This window comes from Anas platyrhynchos, chromosome 12 (assembly GCF_047663525.1).
Source record: "Anas platyrhynchos isolate ZD024472 breed Pekin duck chromosome 12, IASCAAS_PekinDuck_T2T, whole genome shotgun sequence".
Taxonomy (NCBI): Eukaryota; Metazoa; Chordata; class Aves; order Anseriformes; family Anatidae; genus Anas; species Anas platyrhynchos.
Window position 1 is genome coordinate 9,648,150 of NC_092598.1, and position 17,455 is coordinate 9,665,604.

The following is a 17,455-nucleotide window of genomic DNA, read 5'->3' on the forward strand; positions in this document are numbered from 1 at the left end:
TCTTGGACTTTTTCTTACCTGTGTAAGAAAAAAAAAAGGAGAATTGGGAATGATTTTATTTATCCTCAGTGGGGGAAAAACAAAACAAACAACAGATAAAATCATTACAAACAAAAGAAGTTTAATTTTGCAGGTAATACAGAACAGTCCAGTCAGTGGCAAACCACCACAGTATTTACAGAACACAGCAGCACAGCCTGGTGGCAACAAATGTGAGATGGTTATTCTACAGCTGGAAAGTTGCTGAAGTCTGTGACATTCCACTGTAAATATAGGTGTTATTAAAAATTACAAATTGTCCTGTAATGACTTTAATGACCTCCTGAGCAGCAGCTCCTACAAAATAAGATAATATAGTTAGCAGGTGATATTTTAAATCCATTACAAAGCATGTTCTTAACCTAGAACTGTATGCACTGGGATTGCTGGAGAAGTGCTCACTGCAACTCCTAGTTAAAAAAAAAGTCTTTCAGTAATTCCCAATATAGAAGAGGCTCTGAAAGCCGTTACTTCAGAAGCTTCAAATCTAGCTTTAGACACACTTTACTACATATAATTTCTCTGTGCATGTATCTACACAATTAAAATCTGAGCAGTCAAGATTAATTACATTTAAACATTACTTAACCTAAAATTAACATGGTATACATTTTCCTTTAAAGTAATGTAATACACTCAATATTATTGTAAATATTCCCTTTTAAAATTACTATAGGTATTCCTTTAAATAAAACTTAAAAAAAAAACAAACCAAAAAAAAAAACACATCTACTGGGATTATTTAAGTTTCCTTGGTTTCTTCTACTGACTTTAAACCCTTGCTAGGAGGAGCCACAACTGAAGAATTTTGTTACATCTTTGACAACAGTCCACAATTACAGTCTGCTCTGACAATACCGAGTCATTAAAACAGCAAGATTCTGACTCAAGCAGGTACAACTGCAGATTGCTTTGTTCATTATGGAAATACAATAGCATTCTTACCTCCCATGAAGGCAGCAATAGCATGTGGCTCAGCAGCTCCATAGCGACAACTAGACAGCAAAGTAATAGTTAGTATTTCCAGGTCAGTTTTACAAAGTGACTCTTAAAATATTTTACTTACAATTCATGAACATAGTCATCTTTCACCACTACAGACAATCCATGTTCTTGTAAGAAACTTGTAAGGCATGATTTCAGTTTTCCAATATCATCTTCTACCTGATAATTGTAGACACCTGGAAAATAAATAAAAATGTTTCATCATGTAGCTTTAACACCACATTCAAAATTACTTATTTTTCTTCTGAAGAAAAAAATTCGAAGTAGATTAATATATTAGACTAATAGCAATAGATAATATTTAATAATTCTGTTGATGCTACTCATGATAATGACGAATTTCAGCATAGTTGAATTAATTCATAATCCGTGCAATGCATTTCAATGGTATCAATTTTATCTAAATTCTTTAAATTCCCCCTAAAATAATGTTTAATTTTTGCAATGTTGAAGTTGCATTAATAAGGAAACAAAAAAACAACAGATGTTATATATGGAGTTCGTAACTAGTATTGTAATAACTATTGAATTTTCATACCTTTTATGATGACAACTGATATGAACATACCTGGGTATCTCCCATGCTGCTTATAAAATCTATCAACAGCCCGTAGCATCAAGTACAGCACTACTTCACTGTCTGGGTTATCCATATTAGAAACTGAAAATAGAGAAGTGGTTAGCAGGTACAGATTAAAGGGAAAAAGAGTGTTTGAATTACTTGAAATCAAGCATTTCCCCACGTACTTAAACTGTAAAACCCTTATTTTTTTTTCTGTTGTTAAAAAAGTTTGCCACCAAGAATGTAAATGTCTGATCTAGCAGATAGTTGATTTTGACTCCAGAGTGCCTGACAAAACTGTTTCATATATTTGGTGTAATTTCTGTTCAGTGAAGATACTCATGTTTCGATTCTGACAGCTGCTATGTTAAATGGGATATTCATTAGCTGTAATTTTAGGTTTTGAAACGCATGCTACTTACATTTAATTATGACTAATTATAGAACAGGTCTTAAATCCCTTAAGACAATTTAGTAGTTTTCCTAAAAATTAACTACCTAAGTCTCAAAAGATATTATCAGCTAATTCAAGGAGCTTTTACTGAAGTTATCAATATTCCCAAATGTATACATATACAAACTATATATATTTAATTTATAAATGTGTATACATTTTGTCCAAAAATTTAGAGAACTTTTATGAGCTTCATTTAAACAAGTTGTGATGATAAAAGGTATTTCCTTTTTTTTTTTTTTTTAATTTATGCAGGTTCAAAAAAAGAAAGTGTTATATAACTAGATTTTCCCTTTATTCACATACAAAAACCTGAACTGAGCGAGGCCAGAATAATTATTATCAAATCTTTAGTCAGGTGAAAGCACCTTTCCAGTTCTGTCAGAAATAAAAGGCATAGAAAAAAAAGGAGAAGTTTAAAGAAAGACAACGTTTTATGTATGTGCTATAAAAAAAATGGAAAAATATGAAATATGCATTACTCTGTAACTTCATTTTTGAACTTTAAAAAATCAAAATGAAATCAACATTCTACAGTTAACAAAAATGTAATTCTAATTGATGGTGAATTATAAAACTACATAATGAAATAGTATATCTAACGTACAATTCTTTCTGATAACAAAACCATTCAAGTTGAAAACACAGTTAAAGTATACGCCATAAAGGAGTACTTACTTATTTCATCCTTGTTAAAAGTGTTTAAACCATACTCTTCAGACAGAGATCTACACCTCACTACTCGAAGAAAAGCTGAGTTGCTGCCTAAGAAAATGCAGAAAGACAAGCATTACTGACTTGAATGCATCATCAATTACTAAATCTATAAATCTTATCTCTGATCTATACAACGTTGTTAAACAATACAACGATGAGTTTGTCTTCAATCTGTTTCTTCTTGTACCTCAGTGATAACATCTATTAGACTACATTTACGTTTATATTTTTACAGAAATACTTTGTGCATATTTGCTTCCACATTCTAAGCATAACTCTTGTGTTATCTAACAGCTACGTGTAACAGCTCACAGTGTGTGCATCTTTTACAGCAAGCCATCAGTTACAACCATCAGCTTCTCCTGTAAATGAACACAGATACTCTATCTTTCACCATATCTACCACTGTCTCACATATTCTCAATTAATATTTTAACTACAGCCATGAGCAAATAAAGGTTCTCCTCCACTATCACTGCAATGAAGCAACCCAATGGGCACCTGGCACTCAAAATGCGTACCTGGCACTGAAAACAAATGAGTAACTTGTAAGAGATGCTTAAAAATTCCAGCAGGTGATATGTAAATGCAGCATGTTCTTGGCTACATGCTTACAGGAAAGCTATCCATTGTGAGGAGACTTACTCAGGCTGCTCCACTGACATGAATATATCCATAACATAACCTAACTGCCATAAGCAGTACTATTCCCTGAATCATTGTTTTAAGTTTTCAGACTACAAGAAGTGTACAGAGACTACACTCAGAAGTCTGAATCATAGAACGTATGACAGCGATTAGATAATACTTACAGAAAGTAGAGGCTATCTGCTACCTGTTGTTTGGACCTGAAAAAAATATTCCATCTTTTTCTAAAGCCAACCTTTACAGACTCACTTTTGAAAGATGTTGAGCATGTTCTCTACACTGAAGATGATGAATGCAATGGCTAAGCACATGGCTGAAAAGTTCAACTCGTGAGCTAACAATTAATAGCTACGCTATCATTCGGAAGCTTTTTGTTGGTTTAATATTACATCATCTGCAAAACACTGAAATAGAATCCAAGCATACTCACAAAGCAATTTCAATTCTCTCTCTGAAATTGACTCAGGTGCCTAGAACAGAAAATACACTGGTTCCAGTACAATACAATGAGCAGACAATTCATGTTTTTGGGTATACTAATTCATTCACTGTGATATTACCTACTCATTCTTGTAAAAAGGGCTATCTTAAACTTGTAAATAATATAGCTCTTTATGTATTTTGCTTTTATTTTATATGACCAAATCAAAAGTGATTAATAAAACAGACCACAGATATTAAATCTCATTAGAACTTAAGGGAATGAGATAATTCAGCTCTCTTTTCATATCCATTTCTTGACTTATTTATTTACAGAATATCAGGAAAAAAGTATTTCTGCCCTGTCACAAGTGGCCTACATTTGTAATTACCTTGCCTAGGGATTGTAACAATTTAGCAGCATGGTTACCCACAGCAGCAATATCCTTCTTTGCTTTTTCACGGTACCTGTCAATAATAAAATATTCTTAATTACAGCATAGAATTATCATCTTAGACTTCACAGAGAAGACCATTTCCTCCTGCTTTATATTATAAATGTAAGATACATGGACCATGAATGGAAGCAAGCTATCTGAAGATCATGGACACACTTATATTCCTGTATGACAACTCAGCAGGACTGAGTTGTTCACTAAATAAATGGCTTACAAGCTACATGCATAAATATTCTAGAAACCAGTTTGTATAAAAAAAACACTATTACTAACAGTTGGAAGAAGATTAAGCAAAGTATGAGACCAGCAGCTATGCATCCTTTACTGGGCATGAAGTATTTTAAGAGTTTCTGAAAATACAGTACAATGCAAGAAGGTCTTCTTGGCCCAATAATTTATGTAATATCCATGATGCACAGGAATAGTAAGTTTATGGTGAGGATACATGCCTTCAAAGATGACCTTCGTAAAATCTTGATCCATGCTGATGCTGCTTAGCATTTATAGTTAATATTCATTCACCAAGTCATTGCCCTTGCTTATCTACAGAGTGATGCCTTCCAATGAGATTTGTTAGAATTACATATTTAGAATTTATTATCTAGGTAACTTAAATTTCTGTAACCAGGCTGACAATCATATTAAGGAAAAAAACGAGGCTGTGTTTAATCAGTGATCTACTTTAAGCAAATGTTCTGGACTGCAATAGATAGACTATGGGATCCACTGTGTGTAGGAACATCTTTACTAGATTTGAAATGAAGAAAAGTCATTTGTTACTACCTAGCATCAGGAGACTGGCACGTATGAAAGACTCAGGGTTAGGCCCTGGTTCCAGATAACAAATAGTATTTGCTGCAGACAGGAGCAGGTAGGCCCAGGCTGCAGGGTTTCCTCAGCCCCTCCTCACCCCCCCCTTTTCTTTTTTTTTTAAACGCAAGTCTGAAATCATCACCCTTTAGTATTATTAGTTGCTTTTATAGAAAATACAGATACTTACACATTTTGCAATCTGATAAATTTATTGGAGTCTGCTATCATATCAGGAATAGTGCCCCGGACAGGTAAGCTTCCTTGCCCCTCATTTGCCACAAATTCCTTCAGAGCTCGAACCAAAACCCAGAAGGAGGGTGACTGCAAATGAACAATAAAGTTATGTATATCACGTTATTTGTAACACTTTTTCTACAATTAACTCCTACCTTTAATTACTCATTACCTGCTCTGTGAGATTTGTGCAGCAATCATCATTAAAAATTTCTTCAATACATCTTGGAACCTATAAAAAAAAAATTGGGTTTATACCCCATTTACTAGACTTAACTTCTTGAATTACCTCAATACTCATTACACCGGGGATGCAACCCAAGTGACCTCAGCGTTTGGTACTAAAGTATTTCTTGACCCTTTGGCCATCAGTGCTTCTCAGATGCATTCAAAAATATCACTGCCTGAGAACAAGACCTACTTCTAATCAAGATCATTACAAACAATTTTTCCATATTTTTATCTCTTATGTGAAAGAGTTTTTTTTTTTTTTTTTAAAAAAAAAAAAGAGCGGTCGCATCATCAGCACAAGGTACTAACAGTTGCAGCTGCCCATCCTAACTAGGAGAGGCAGAGCAGCCAAAAAGAATTAGGAAGTGAAGAGGAGACTGCAGAAGCAAGAGTGACTCCGTAACTGCTGCAGTTCAGAGTCTGGCACAAATTCAAATAAATCAGTAATATCCTGGAAAGTGGACTACAGTAGCTCAGATGCCAGCACAAAATTTTACCTGCTGCCTTCTTGGTAGGCTTGAATGTCCAAACAAGTATCAGCACAGTTGAAATAAAAATGGAATGTAACCTATGAAGATTGACAGAATGTGATTTGACTCCACATAGCTTTTGCAGCTTATCATGGATGACAGATTAAGGTAAATTTTAAACCAGGAGTTACTACTGCAGGATTAGATACAGGCAACAATGAAGACCTCACTTCTAAAATTTTTAGGCTTGATCAGTTTATGAAAGGAATATCATATGCTTTCTCCAAGAGGAAAGTTCTGAATTTCCTGAGTCAGAAGTCTTTTGCAGCCCAACTTCTATACGCATTAAGTGCTGTAGTAAGCAGCTTCAACATAGCGTAACTTCAAGCACTCTCTTTCTCCTAGCAATGTATTTAAATTGGACATCATCCACACTCGTGACTACTAATTCTGTGTAATTATACCAGGCCACCTACTGGATTTTCCTCCACAAATTAAACTGTAAAAGTTTAAGACAGCAATACACTGCTAATGAACTCTGGTTGCTGACTCATTCTATACTTAAATTCCAGTCATCATGAAGGAAATGGAGCTTCCTTGCATGAACAAGCAAAATTAGGAATTTTCATCAGCTACAGTGCCACCTAGTCTAGGTCTATTTTATTGCACTTAATTTCAATTTTCAGGTTGTACTAATGCCATTTTACTTCAATATCGATGTTGCAAAAGGTTTTGTCCTAGAAGAGTATGTTCTGAAAAAATGAGGTGTTTGAAATTTCTTTAAGCTTATCATATTAAATGGTTATTTTACCTTTGTAGTATTTAACGCTGAGTTCACATTTTTTATAGCTTCTTCAAAGTTTTCCTCATCTTCTGGGATCCCGTTTTCATTCTTTAAGATACCTTATTGAAGGAAAAAAAAACACACACACACACACACCATAATTCTTTGAATTACATCTCATCATTTAGGTCTTACCAACAGAACAGATTGGTTTTGGATCTCTCTGTGGCATAATGACACATCAACAAAAAATGGATTATCACCAGGATATATTGATCAAACTAAAAAGCAATTTAACACTCCTTCCCACACCCAATCTTTGTATGTGTGTGCATGCATGTGAGCCACTTATGCTATGGTGCCCCATTATACTTTTGGACTCATACAGCAATTCCAATCAGGAAAAGGACTCTACTAAAAACTTCACCAAAGGTCATCACTACTTTTCAAGCAGATCAGTTCCCTAGCATAAGCTAGGGATGAAAACAACAGAACCACTCTTAGAAGCAGCTCACACACAGGTCATCTTTAAATGATGATATTCCTTAACTATCATGTTTTAATTATACAACATATTTCTAGATCTCAAAAAAAAGTCTCAATTTTAGCAGCTGCAAGAGGTATTAAATTTATAAATCTGAATAAATGAACAGACTACACATATATTATCACAGACTACACTATATTCAGTAGCCCACATAATCTCTCTCTTGACTAGTCATTTAGGACTGCAACAACTACCAACAATTTGGTGGGCCAACTGACCAACTAAATACTTCCAGTTCAAAAGTCAGTGTCAAAAGCCACTCACTTTCCTCTTTATCACACTTTCAATGTTGATAATTAGCATTTTCAACAGAATTTTCTCAATGCCTCTCCTCTCATACAAATGAAAACATACTGTATCTTAAACAGTGAACAGTACGAAACACCGTTATGATGTATTTATATAAGCAAAATCAGAGTTCTTAAGATCCATAGGTATGAAGTTACCATGTAGCAAAAGAATCACATCGTATATGTCAGCAGTTATTTTGTTTGTTTGTTTTTAACTTAACCCTGAGAGAACTTCTGATTATTTGTCAAATATTGCCTTATATATTTCTGCCAGTATAAAAAAAGAAAGATTCCAAGGAGGTATTACCTTGCCGAATCAGTTGTCTGAAGGCTTCTTTTTCTTTGTAACTCTTGGGCAATTGATCACTTTTCTAAATTTAAAAACACAAAAAGAGTTTGCTTTAAAAATATCTACTAAACTTATGGTGTTCATACTGCTAAACTTTAGGAGTCTGTTAAGGTTCACATACATTCATTTGTACTTCACTTAGTAATATTTTTATGCTTCCATCTTGTTTTGAACATATTGCCAACATAATAATCTGGTTTAGAAAAAATGACTGTGTAGTAGTAGTAATAACAACAAACTGATTACCTATCCTGTTTTGCAACATACCTCGTTGAACCACTTTGTTAGATACTTGGCTACAATCACAATCCATGGAGTGTGGCTATGGTCCTGTAATTAAAAAGCAGAGAAATTGTTGTCAAGTTTAGAAGAGATAAAAACAGGAAAAGAATTAAGAACTTATTTTCATTATGAACTTATAATATCCTTTCTACTATTTTACAACACTGGACATGTTCTGGATTTTGATTCTGAAATAAGACCCTCTAAATTCTATAAAACGAATTGTTATTCCTCTACTTTAACACAAGTGTAGATGAGCCAAATTCTCCCACATTTTTCTGAAGCAGAACTTAATATCATGTACAAATATCCACACCACAAAGCTCTGCAGCAGTAAAGCAGTAATTGATCATAAAGAAGGGGAGAAATCAATCTACAGACAAATTGTCCTTTGGAAATCTTAAGACATTCCCCTTGCTTAAGGCTGAAATACAGACTGTAATATCTGGGCCAAAAGCAATACCTCGTGACTGATTCTCCTGTTGCCTCTGCTTAGATGAGATGCATCACCAAAAAAGTAATCTGCTGAGAGGCATTTTCATAGAATCCGTTTTGTGCCTGCACCTGTCTTAGAGACCATAGTGTAAACCACGTACCAACCTTTTTGTCCATATGATCCAAGTCATAAGACTGAATGTGTTCACTCAGTTCTGGAAATGGCTTGTCCAGTCTCAGATCTTCCAATGCATTGTCAGGATGAGATTCAACAACTGCAAAAGAAGTTACACGATGCATTTCACAGTTTTATGCTCAGCCCTCAAAACACAGCTATACATCAAACACAGTGCATCACCTGTTTGTTTAACTGTTAAATTCTCAACACGTTTCATATAGCTTAATGTCAGAAGATAACCTCCAAAACTATCTGTTGCAGTCCATAGTTTTTACGCATTTTTTGAAGAATGCTGGTAAGGAACTGCAAACCATAGAAGACTTAGGAAATACTAAGTACCTCACAAAATAAAGTTGAAATAAGTGACGTTACATTTAGAAGCTTTACACTTAGAAAAATCTTGATCTCAAAAAAAAGAACTCTAACCTGGATGTTCTTTGATGATGACTCTCATGTAACCAACCAGTCCGTAAGTCCTACAGACCAGCAGAGGAACATTAGAATTCCAGAGAAGTTCAGCTAAACGTAGCAATGTACTGTAAGGAAAAACATTTGTTTGTTTGTTTTTCAGATATATAAGAGAACAACAGCCACAAAGTTACTTGTATAAGAATTTTTCTACAAGAGTTAACTTGTACAAGAATTTTTCTACATGAGTATTCCACTATCGTTATTATGATTTTAAGCACATATGATCAAACTTCTGACGGAGAATAATTTTACATGTGAATTTAACATAGAGTGGTCATATGATTATTCATTGTCTTACTCATATTTAACTCTATTGTCCCAATGCTCTGAATGTTACTTAAGTAAAATTTTTTTTCAATGAGTTGTGAAAGAAGAAAGCAAAACAAAAAATACGTTTATTGCACAGACAAACTTAACCTCTAGTAGAGGCAAGTCAAATCAGGTTTTTAAACAGCATTTAAGAAATTAATTCCCAAATGTGTGCATGCAAGGATCGCTTTATTAAGAAACAAGTCAGTTCTTAATTCCTATTGCTTTTATGTAAGCAGGCAGGGGGTGGGAGGAGAATAATTTAAGTATGAACAGCTACTTCCTTCCAAAAGCAAGATACAACAATTCATCTATCCAGCAACCTCTTTCCCCTGTGGAAGAAGCTTATCTACAATAACAGAAACATGTCCTCCCCCAAGCATTTTGATGCTACAAGAGCTGTCATTTTTTCAGTTGTATTTTTTACTGGAAGGCAGCATGAGAGGTTAAATAAAACATTCCAGAACATCGTATCTTACTGAAGTTCATCTATGCAATATTATTATGTACGTAAAACAGAGCGAGTGATATGATAAACAACAAAACGTAAAATACATTTGCAAAAATCCAAAGGTATCACAGACCCTGATATCTATTAGGTTTTACATAATAGGAATAATTGTTACAGCAACTTTGGACCAGAAGCGATTTCCACTACATAAGAGTACTTGACACAAACAGGAGAAAGCACCTAAAAGTCAGTCATGGATCTGAACAAGATTCACAACTACATATCAACATATAGAAAGGTCCACTGAAAAATGCAGCCATTTATTGTAGCTTTCCTTCACAATGGAAGAGTTTTGTTTTGCCTAAGTTCTCTTGCAAGAACGTATCTGCAGTTGAAACCTGCTTTTACCACTGAATGAAGACAAAAGAAACAACTTGAATTGATTCTTTACCTTTCTGGTAGTTGTGTTGCAACCACTAAGTTAAACCGATTGAAAAAGGAAGGGTCATTGTCTAGCAGTTTTTCTGGACTCTGAACAGTAGAGAGAAATATGTCAGGAAACATGACAAGAACTTCTGATAACAAAGTCTTCAACACTAAATGTAAAATATTCAGTGAAAGCTACAGTATTATTGAAATTACAAAATAACGCTTAGAATTAACTTTTATCAAATTAAAATCATCTTCAAATGTCATTTTATCATGAAGCTATTTAAACTGCATTACTACAAACACAACACAGTTATCATTTCACAGTCTTCACAATATAAAGGAAAAAAAAAATCTATAAAATAATTTAAGACAGACCTCTTCCACAAAGTTTCCAGAAACATCATTATTTAATTCCTGCAAAAGCTCAGTGGCACTCTGGGCACGACTCTGTTTTGGAACAATAAAGATGTTATTTAATTTCCTGAAACTCAGTGTATATAGTGTATCAGTACTACATATGCTAAATGGTAAACAAACTTCTTCATAAGTTAACATATTCCATGCCCTGTTTGCAAAAGAAAAAATGAATACCATAATAGCAGACAATTGTTTAAAACTATTTTTAGTAATGCTTCCAAAACAAAAGTTATGTGAAGGCTATTTATTAATTTCCAGGTTCATTTGAGAACTTGCAGGAGTTACTCGTGCTTTTTGTATTCTTCTGTCCTTGTAATTCCTCCTTGCCCCCTGCTCCTTCACCCCTCTGTTCTGAGCCTTACTCCAACTGCAATTCTCTTCCACTTTATACTTCCAACGATATTCTTAACCAGATCCTGTTATTTTTTTCATTCAGTCTTTCCAGAACTGAGCTTTTCTTCTCATTTACAAGGAATGAAACATTATTGTCTTAATTAAAGAATACAGGGATTTTAACCCATACATATGTTTTGGGTATTAATTACAATGCTACATTTGAGTACTTACTCAATATATTCATTCTTTCAATATACTTAAAATGACATTTATTACATCCTTACCTGACCAATATGACTTTTCTGTAGGAAGAAACTGAAAAGGAGACAAGAAGAAAAAAAAAACAAAACATTTAATTTTGAAAAAAAAAAAAGTCTGCACTACAGAAGGTAGCTTCATGTTATGTTGTTGACTCTCATATTAAAAAAAAAAAAAGTCTGAATCTTCCCCTTTAAATCTGCTTTCCTCCTCCCTGCTTTATTATGTTCTCCTCATGATCAGATTGTTAAGGAAGATTTTCACTGCCTGAGCCACCAATCTGAAAAATAAGACATGCCAAACTCCTCTTAAAGCCAGGATCATACTACAGATTCATTTTCACTAGGCTCATTAAAGAGCCATTAGTACTCATTTCTTCGTGTAATAAAATATCCTTACCCCACATTTAACCCGGCAAGTAGACAGGTATTTTGGGGTATGTACCTGAACTGTAAGAGAAAGTTATCTAAAATTATTACAGATAAAAAGTAATTTGTTAATCTGTAATAAGTTTCTTATCCTATCCCCGTCTGCACACCTTTCAAAGCTATGGAAGCTAAGGAAATATCAGTCACAGTTTCATAATGGTAAACTATTAAAAAAAATTTGTCACCACAATTGTTATGCCACTAAGGAAAATAACTTTAACCATGCTGAAATGCAAGCAAATCTTATTCATGTTTTGAGGACAGCAAACAAGTTATTAAAAAATATTTTCATACTGAGCAGACCATTGCCTTTATAAACCAGACATATGAAGCAAATAGATCTGTAAGGTACAATAACAGCAGCTAAAGAAAAAAAGTAAAAGCTAACATCAACTTGCTGATCACATATGCTGTATACATCGCAAACATCAAAGAAGAGGAAGACTTGGAGCAAAATATGGAGGTTTAGCATTATGAAGAATTTTATGTAACTTTAAAAGCATGGAGATGAAACTGCTTATGGAATTGTTAGCTCTCAATTTGGTTGAGAAGCCAGTAACAAACCTACTTATTTCCAACATCTTCTCCAGAGACCCGATTTCCATCCACAATCGTAAATGAACCAATACCTTGAAGGAAAAAAAAATACTGTGAATAACTAGGCATTATGAACTTATTATCAGCTATACTACAACACAAATATAGAACTGACGCTTACTTACCTGGTAGCACCAAGTTTTTAAGTATTTCAGTTCCTGTGGCTGTTGCATTTATCACACAAACATGGGCAGATTCTAGAGCTTCTTGTCCATGATCACCCCACAATCTATATTGGGATATAAACAGAAGCACTCTGTGTTTCATTTTCCATAGTAAAGTGATCATAAAAAAAAAAAAGAACTGAACTATCACAAACGGAGGCTAGCACACTATTTTCCATTTGCCATTGAGAAGGACTAATTAGCATCAAGTAAAATAAACTTTCAGAAAACTTACTGTGACAGACCTCAAAGCGTCTAAAGAACAAATCTATTTTATTGCTTATTCATTTTCTCTGTCCTTACACTCTGCAGCAGACAAATGCGCACACCTTTTCCTATTGCAACATACTTTGCTTTTTAAAAAACAGAATTGGTCAAAACACTCCTTAAGTAAAGTTTGTCCTTGGGAAAAAAAAATAAAAATAAAACTGAATGCTTTTTCCTAAGTTTCACTGTAAATGACATACTTAATGAATGTTTTTTTGTAAGTTGCACTATAAATGAGGTAATTCTATAATCTGAGGGGGTGCAAGGCACAGAAATGTAAGGACAGCTTGGCAAACAGCCCGGAGGAGTTGCTTGGTTAGGCAATGCACTTAAAACATCAATAATCCTCAAGCTGAAACAGTGTCTCCGCTGTCCTGACTCACAATCCCCCTGACCTCATACTGGCTGGGATTTTACTCTCCTCACATGCAGAAAACTTACTGAAGACCTAGAGGAAGGCATTAAACCCTCTGTGAGATTCCCAGCCGCATGCAAGGCGCTGGGAATTCCACCCACCCAGGCTCGCCCCGCCCCAGGACGGGGCTGGTTGCAGCCGCAGCCGCCCTTTCCCCAGCCCACTCGGTTGCTCTCTGCTCTCCGGGGCCGGGACGAAGGCTCCCTCGGCAGCAGGGCGGCGGCACGGCCACCCGCCTCGACCCCCGAGCCCCGCCTCAGCCCCCTGCCCTCCGCGGGCACATCCCCAGCGGCCGCCCCTCGCCTGCCGAGGGGCCGCGGCCGCTCTACCGGGGCCGCCGGGGCGGCTGCAGGCCGCGGCCAGAAGCGGGGCGAGGCAGGGCCGAGGCCGAGCCCCTCAGAGGCCGCGCGGGCGCGGCGCTACCTGAGCTGCCGGTCGTATCGCTGCTCCTTCAGGCTGGCCCGGCCCGGCTGCGCCATGGCGGCCCGATCCCGCGATGCGCAGGCGCGGCCGGGCGGCGGGAGGCGGCCCGCGGAGGCGGTGACGGGGCGGGCGTGAGGGGAGGCCTCGGCGGGGCGACCGGGGGCGGCCCTGCGCCTCATGGCGGGCCGGCGTCGAAGCCCGCAGGCGAAAACGCTGCGGTGGGCACGGGGGGTCTGCCTTGTCCGGCCGGGGGCTCAAGAGAGGCGCCCTCCGCTGCTCAACTGAAGAGAAAATGTGTTCTGACAGAAAGAGCCGGAGTCAGCTGTGTCCGTGTGCTTCTGTCACGGAAGTCTTTCCGTATAGGATCAGTGCAGATCACACCAAAAAGATAAAACGTTTGCATCTTTAAGCGTTTCAACCAACACTTGTCAGGAAATTCCAACAAGAGAGGCCCCCAAACGTGTGCACTGTTCCAGTATCAGTTAGAAGCTGTTAACGTTACACTTTTATCCTGCTGCTCTTTAGTACATTTAGTACTATTTATCCACTGGAACAAAATACACAGCAGTGCAATTACAACCTAGGGTTATATACCTTGCCAATGACATTATGATGCACTCCAGTGTTTCCTCTTTTTCTTCCCATGTACAGCACCTCCTCTAAAGTTCACTTCTCAGGCTTTGTGTTTGCTGTGTTGCAGTAAATCCTTCCTTCTGTTGAAGTGCAAGTGACTGTTGGAATATTTAGTAGGGCTCGTTCTGTTCTTGCTAACTGCTACAATCATATGGTTTCAAATGGTCAAGCCATAAATTAGATGAATTATTCTTTCAGACTCAATTCAAAAATGTAGTCCCTTGTTTGTTCTGGAGTTCTGCCATAAAGCTGCTTTAAAAGTCAGGGATGAGTCCCAACAAAAAATGACAGGTGAAGGCTGGGAAACTCCTAGGGGCCAGGTACCCAGCTCCTCTTTTTTCTGTACCACTTTGCCTGTCATTCCAAAGGGAAACCTTCTTTCCTCTTGGCTCTCTTTTAACTCTTCCATGTTTTAGTCAAGCTCTTACATTTGCAAATAAACATTTGAGAATATAAAATTTGAAATGTATATATTGTCAATCAAAAAATCAAAAACTGTAGGCAGTCACTTTTTTTTTTTTTTTTAAATAAAGTACTAAAAAGTGAAAAAAATCTGGAATTAGTCTGTTTTTTGATTTTTGATGTTGCACTACCCACTCCAGTTTATAGTTACATTTAAAGTATTTTTGTGCAGTTTTTGGATTCATTATAAATGACTAATTCTCACATACAGAACAGATATCACCATAGTATAACTCCGATTTGGAAACTGGCAGCATTAGTAATAGCAATGTAAGAAGAAAGAGGAGCTGTCTGGATAAACTAGATACCCTCAAGAACCTGAGGTGTAGGCAAGCCTGGGGGTGATGAATGTTTTAACATTTCATCTGCTTCTGTCTTCTGTACTCCAAAGGCTCTAGGGTTAGCAGCTTGTGTCCAAACTGATTGTATTTCTGGCTTATTTTGTTAATAGCCAACGGCACATCTGACACATTCATATGTATTAAATAGAGTAGGCACACAGCAAGATGTTCAAATGTGTGTTGCTCTCATTGGAGGTAGCCAATGTCAACAGACATCAGGATTACAGAATGATCTGGTATCTGTCTATGCAGCAGTGTTGCTCTAGCTTTAAGGAGAACCTAATTTTTGCCTCAAAAAGAAAAATCAATGGGGGAGGATATTAGATACCGTGTGTATAAATAACTATGTATTTGATATTGTTATAATTCATAGGTAAATTTTTATTCAGGAAGGTTTTATCTTTCAGGCACTGTCACTCCTCTTTTTCACCCTTCTTAAATCCAACTATTAAAATTTCCATTATGTGGAGTCCACTTCCTGTCATGCTGCCAGGAAGAACATGCTATTCTTGTCATTCCCCCTTTGAAATACACATATTTAGCCATCTATGTGGTTTTGAATGTAAGGAGATGAAGGGGAAGTGTTGAATGGTATCAAACACACGTAGACATTTGGCCACTTCATTGGCACTGTGCCATGAGAGCAAGGTCTGAGCCACAGTTTTTAAGCTTCTCTTGAAAACAGTCACTGGGCATTCTCTGTCTCGGATGCAATTTTCCCCAAATTTCTATGCTTTGTTAAGATGCAAAATTAATCTTCCATTTCCTTTCATTGGAAAGTTGTTTTTTTGTTTGTTTCTTCATTTTTTTCCCATCATCTAGGACAGCTTTCCAGACTATTTGCATCTGACTGACCCTGCCCATGTCTGGTCACCATGTTTGCCTACAGACACACCACAGAGCCACACCAGAATAAGGGGAAGCACCCCCACCTCCTTACACCCAACCTGTCCTACAGAGCTGCAGTGTTTTAACCCAGTGCCACTGCAGCAGCACCTGCCTGTGTGAATTTAGGTACACGGACTCACCGGCAGGATCAGGACCTGGTGTGAGTGTCAGGTCTGCTCAGCAACCTCAGCAGATCACGCTAGACAGAAGTAAATTGAGAAGTGGATCTGAGTAAGCCATTGTATAACTGCTCTGTGGACACCTTTACAGCAGGTTACATCCCTTGTTGAGTGATTTAGCTTGAATCAATAAATCTCAAAGGCTTTAAAGCTGACTCTCGTGGAAAGGTCCTGAAAAAGGAAATGAATTCTTACAAGGCTGTACAACAATAGAAAAGTTACTTAAAATGCTTTCATTGATTTTTTTTTCTTCCATTTGCTTGATTGCATAATAGAAGGATCTTTATCTCCGCATGCTACCGCCTTTAAGAAAATCAATATGTTTTACAAAACGTAGCATTTACAGATGGTGTTCCCTTAGATCTAATAAAATTACTGCCAGGGAGACATGTTTCTTGCCACAAAGATGTCCTAAGAGCTTTTAAAATGCAGAAATGCAGACTTGGTATCTCATTTTAGCTTCTCCATGGGTTTAGCTGGATGCAGGCAACAACTGGTTTATAGGACATCACTGAAGCTTCACAGACAGGCTCCTATTTCTAGAGTCTGCCATGTTCTGTTCCCTAACGTAAGTCTGCTGTTATTTTTGCCTTTAAAAAAGTTTCCTTGGAGTTAACAAGAAAAAAAATCATATTGGTGATTTATCTCTAATTGGTGTGATCCTACCATGTTTAAAGGTAGCACAAATCACTTTTATTTTCTAAGAAGAGATTGCTCTCCATCTCATCTAAGCACTGCTTCTTAAGTTTTAGTTACAAACCAGCTGGTAATATCAGTCTTTCTTGCAGCTAGAGAGAATGAGAAACGAGAGGCAGTAACCAGGTGTTTCTCCATGCAGAACACACAAGAGAGACGGGCAGTTCCCATTACAGTCTGCACGTTGCTGTGCCCTGGTGCTCAGAGCAGGTTGTGACTATTGCTTCCCTGTGCAGAATGAGAAAATACTACTACTTTTCCCTAAATTTGATTTTCATGTGCAAAAATTTAGCTAGTTGTCACCTGGACAATCTTGTTTCCTCTCTAGGTCCTGAGACTCCAGTTACTTAAATTTTAAGCTTCCCTTTTCCT

At 36.8% G+C, this 17,455-nt stretch overlaps 1 protein-coding gene across 1 annotated transcript; it reads right to left on the bottom strand.

Moving 5' to 3' along the window:
- Positions 1–101: 101 nt before the first annotated feature.
- Positions 102–14,040, bottom strand: NAE1 (NEDD8 activating enzyme E1 subunit 1). The gene is made up of 20 exons (XM_027466830.2): positions 13,885–14,040; positions 12,741–12,844; positions 12,587–12,647; positions 11,617–11,647; positions 10,955–11,026; positions 10,599–10,678; positions 9,343–9,452; positions 8,904–9,013; positions 8,289–8,351; positions 7,980–8,043; positions 6,863–6,954; positions 5,523–5,582; positions 5,304–5,437; positions 4,238–4,313; positions 3,856–3,895; positions 2,739–2,825; positions 1,613–1,705; positions 1,106–1,220; positions 985–1,034; positions 102–336 (listed from the first exon to the last, which is right to left on the bottom strand). The coding sequence occupies exons 1-20, from the start codon at positions 13,938–13,940 to the stop codon at positions 227–229; spliced, it is 1,608 nt and encodes a 535-aa protein (XP_027322631.1). The 5' UTR covers positions 13,941–14,040; the 3' UTR covers positions 102–226.
- Between the last annotated feature and the right edge of the window lie 3,415 nt (positions 14,041–17,455).

What these genes read in the sequence shown, in the direction of transcription:
- NAE1 (XM_027466830.2), bottom strand. Translation starts at nt 13,940, where the DNA reads ATGGCGCAGCCGGGCCGGGCCAGCCTGAAGGAGCAGCGATACGACCGG. An exon ending in GCAACACAACTACCAGAAAG is followed by an intron (nt 9,453 to 10,598) that starts GTAAAGAATCAA and finishes TTTTCCTTACAG; the next exon opens with TACATTGCTACGTTTAGCTG. An exon ending in CAGACAACTGATTCGGCAAG is followed by an intron (nt 6,955 to 7,979) that starts GTAATACCTCCT and finishes TCCTTCAATAAG; the next exon opens with GTATCTTAAAGAATGAAAAC.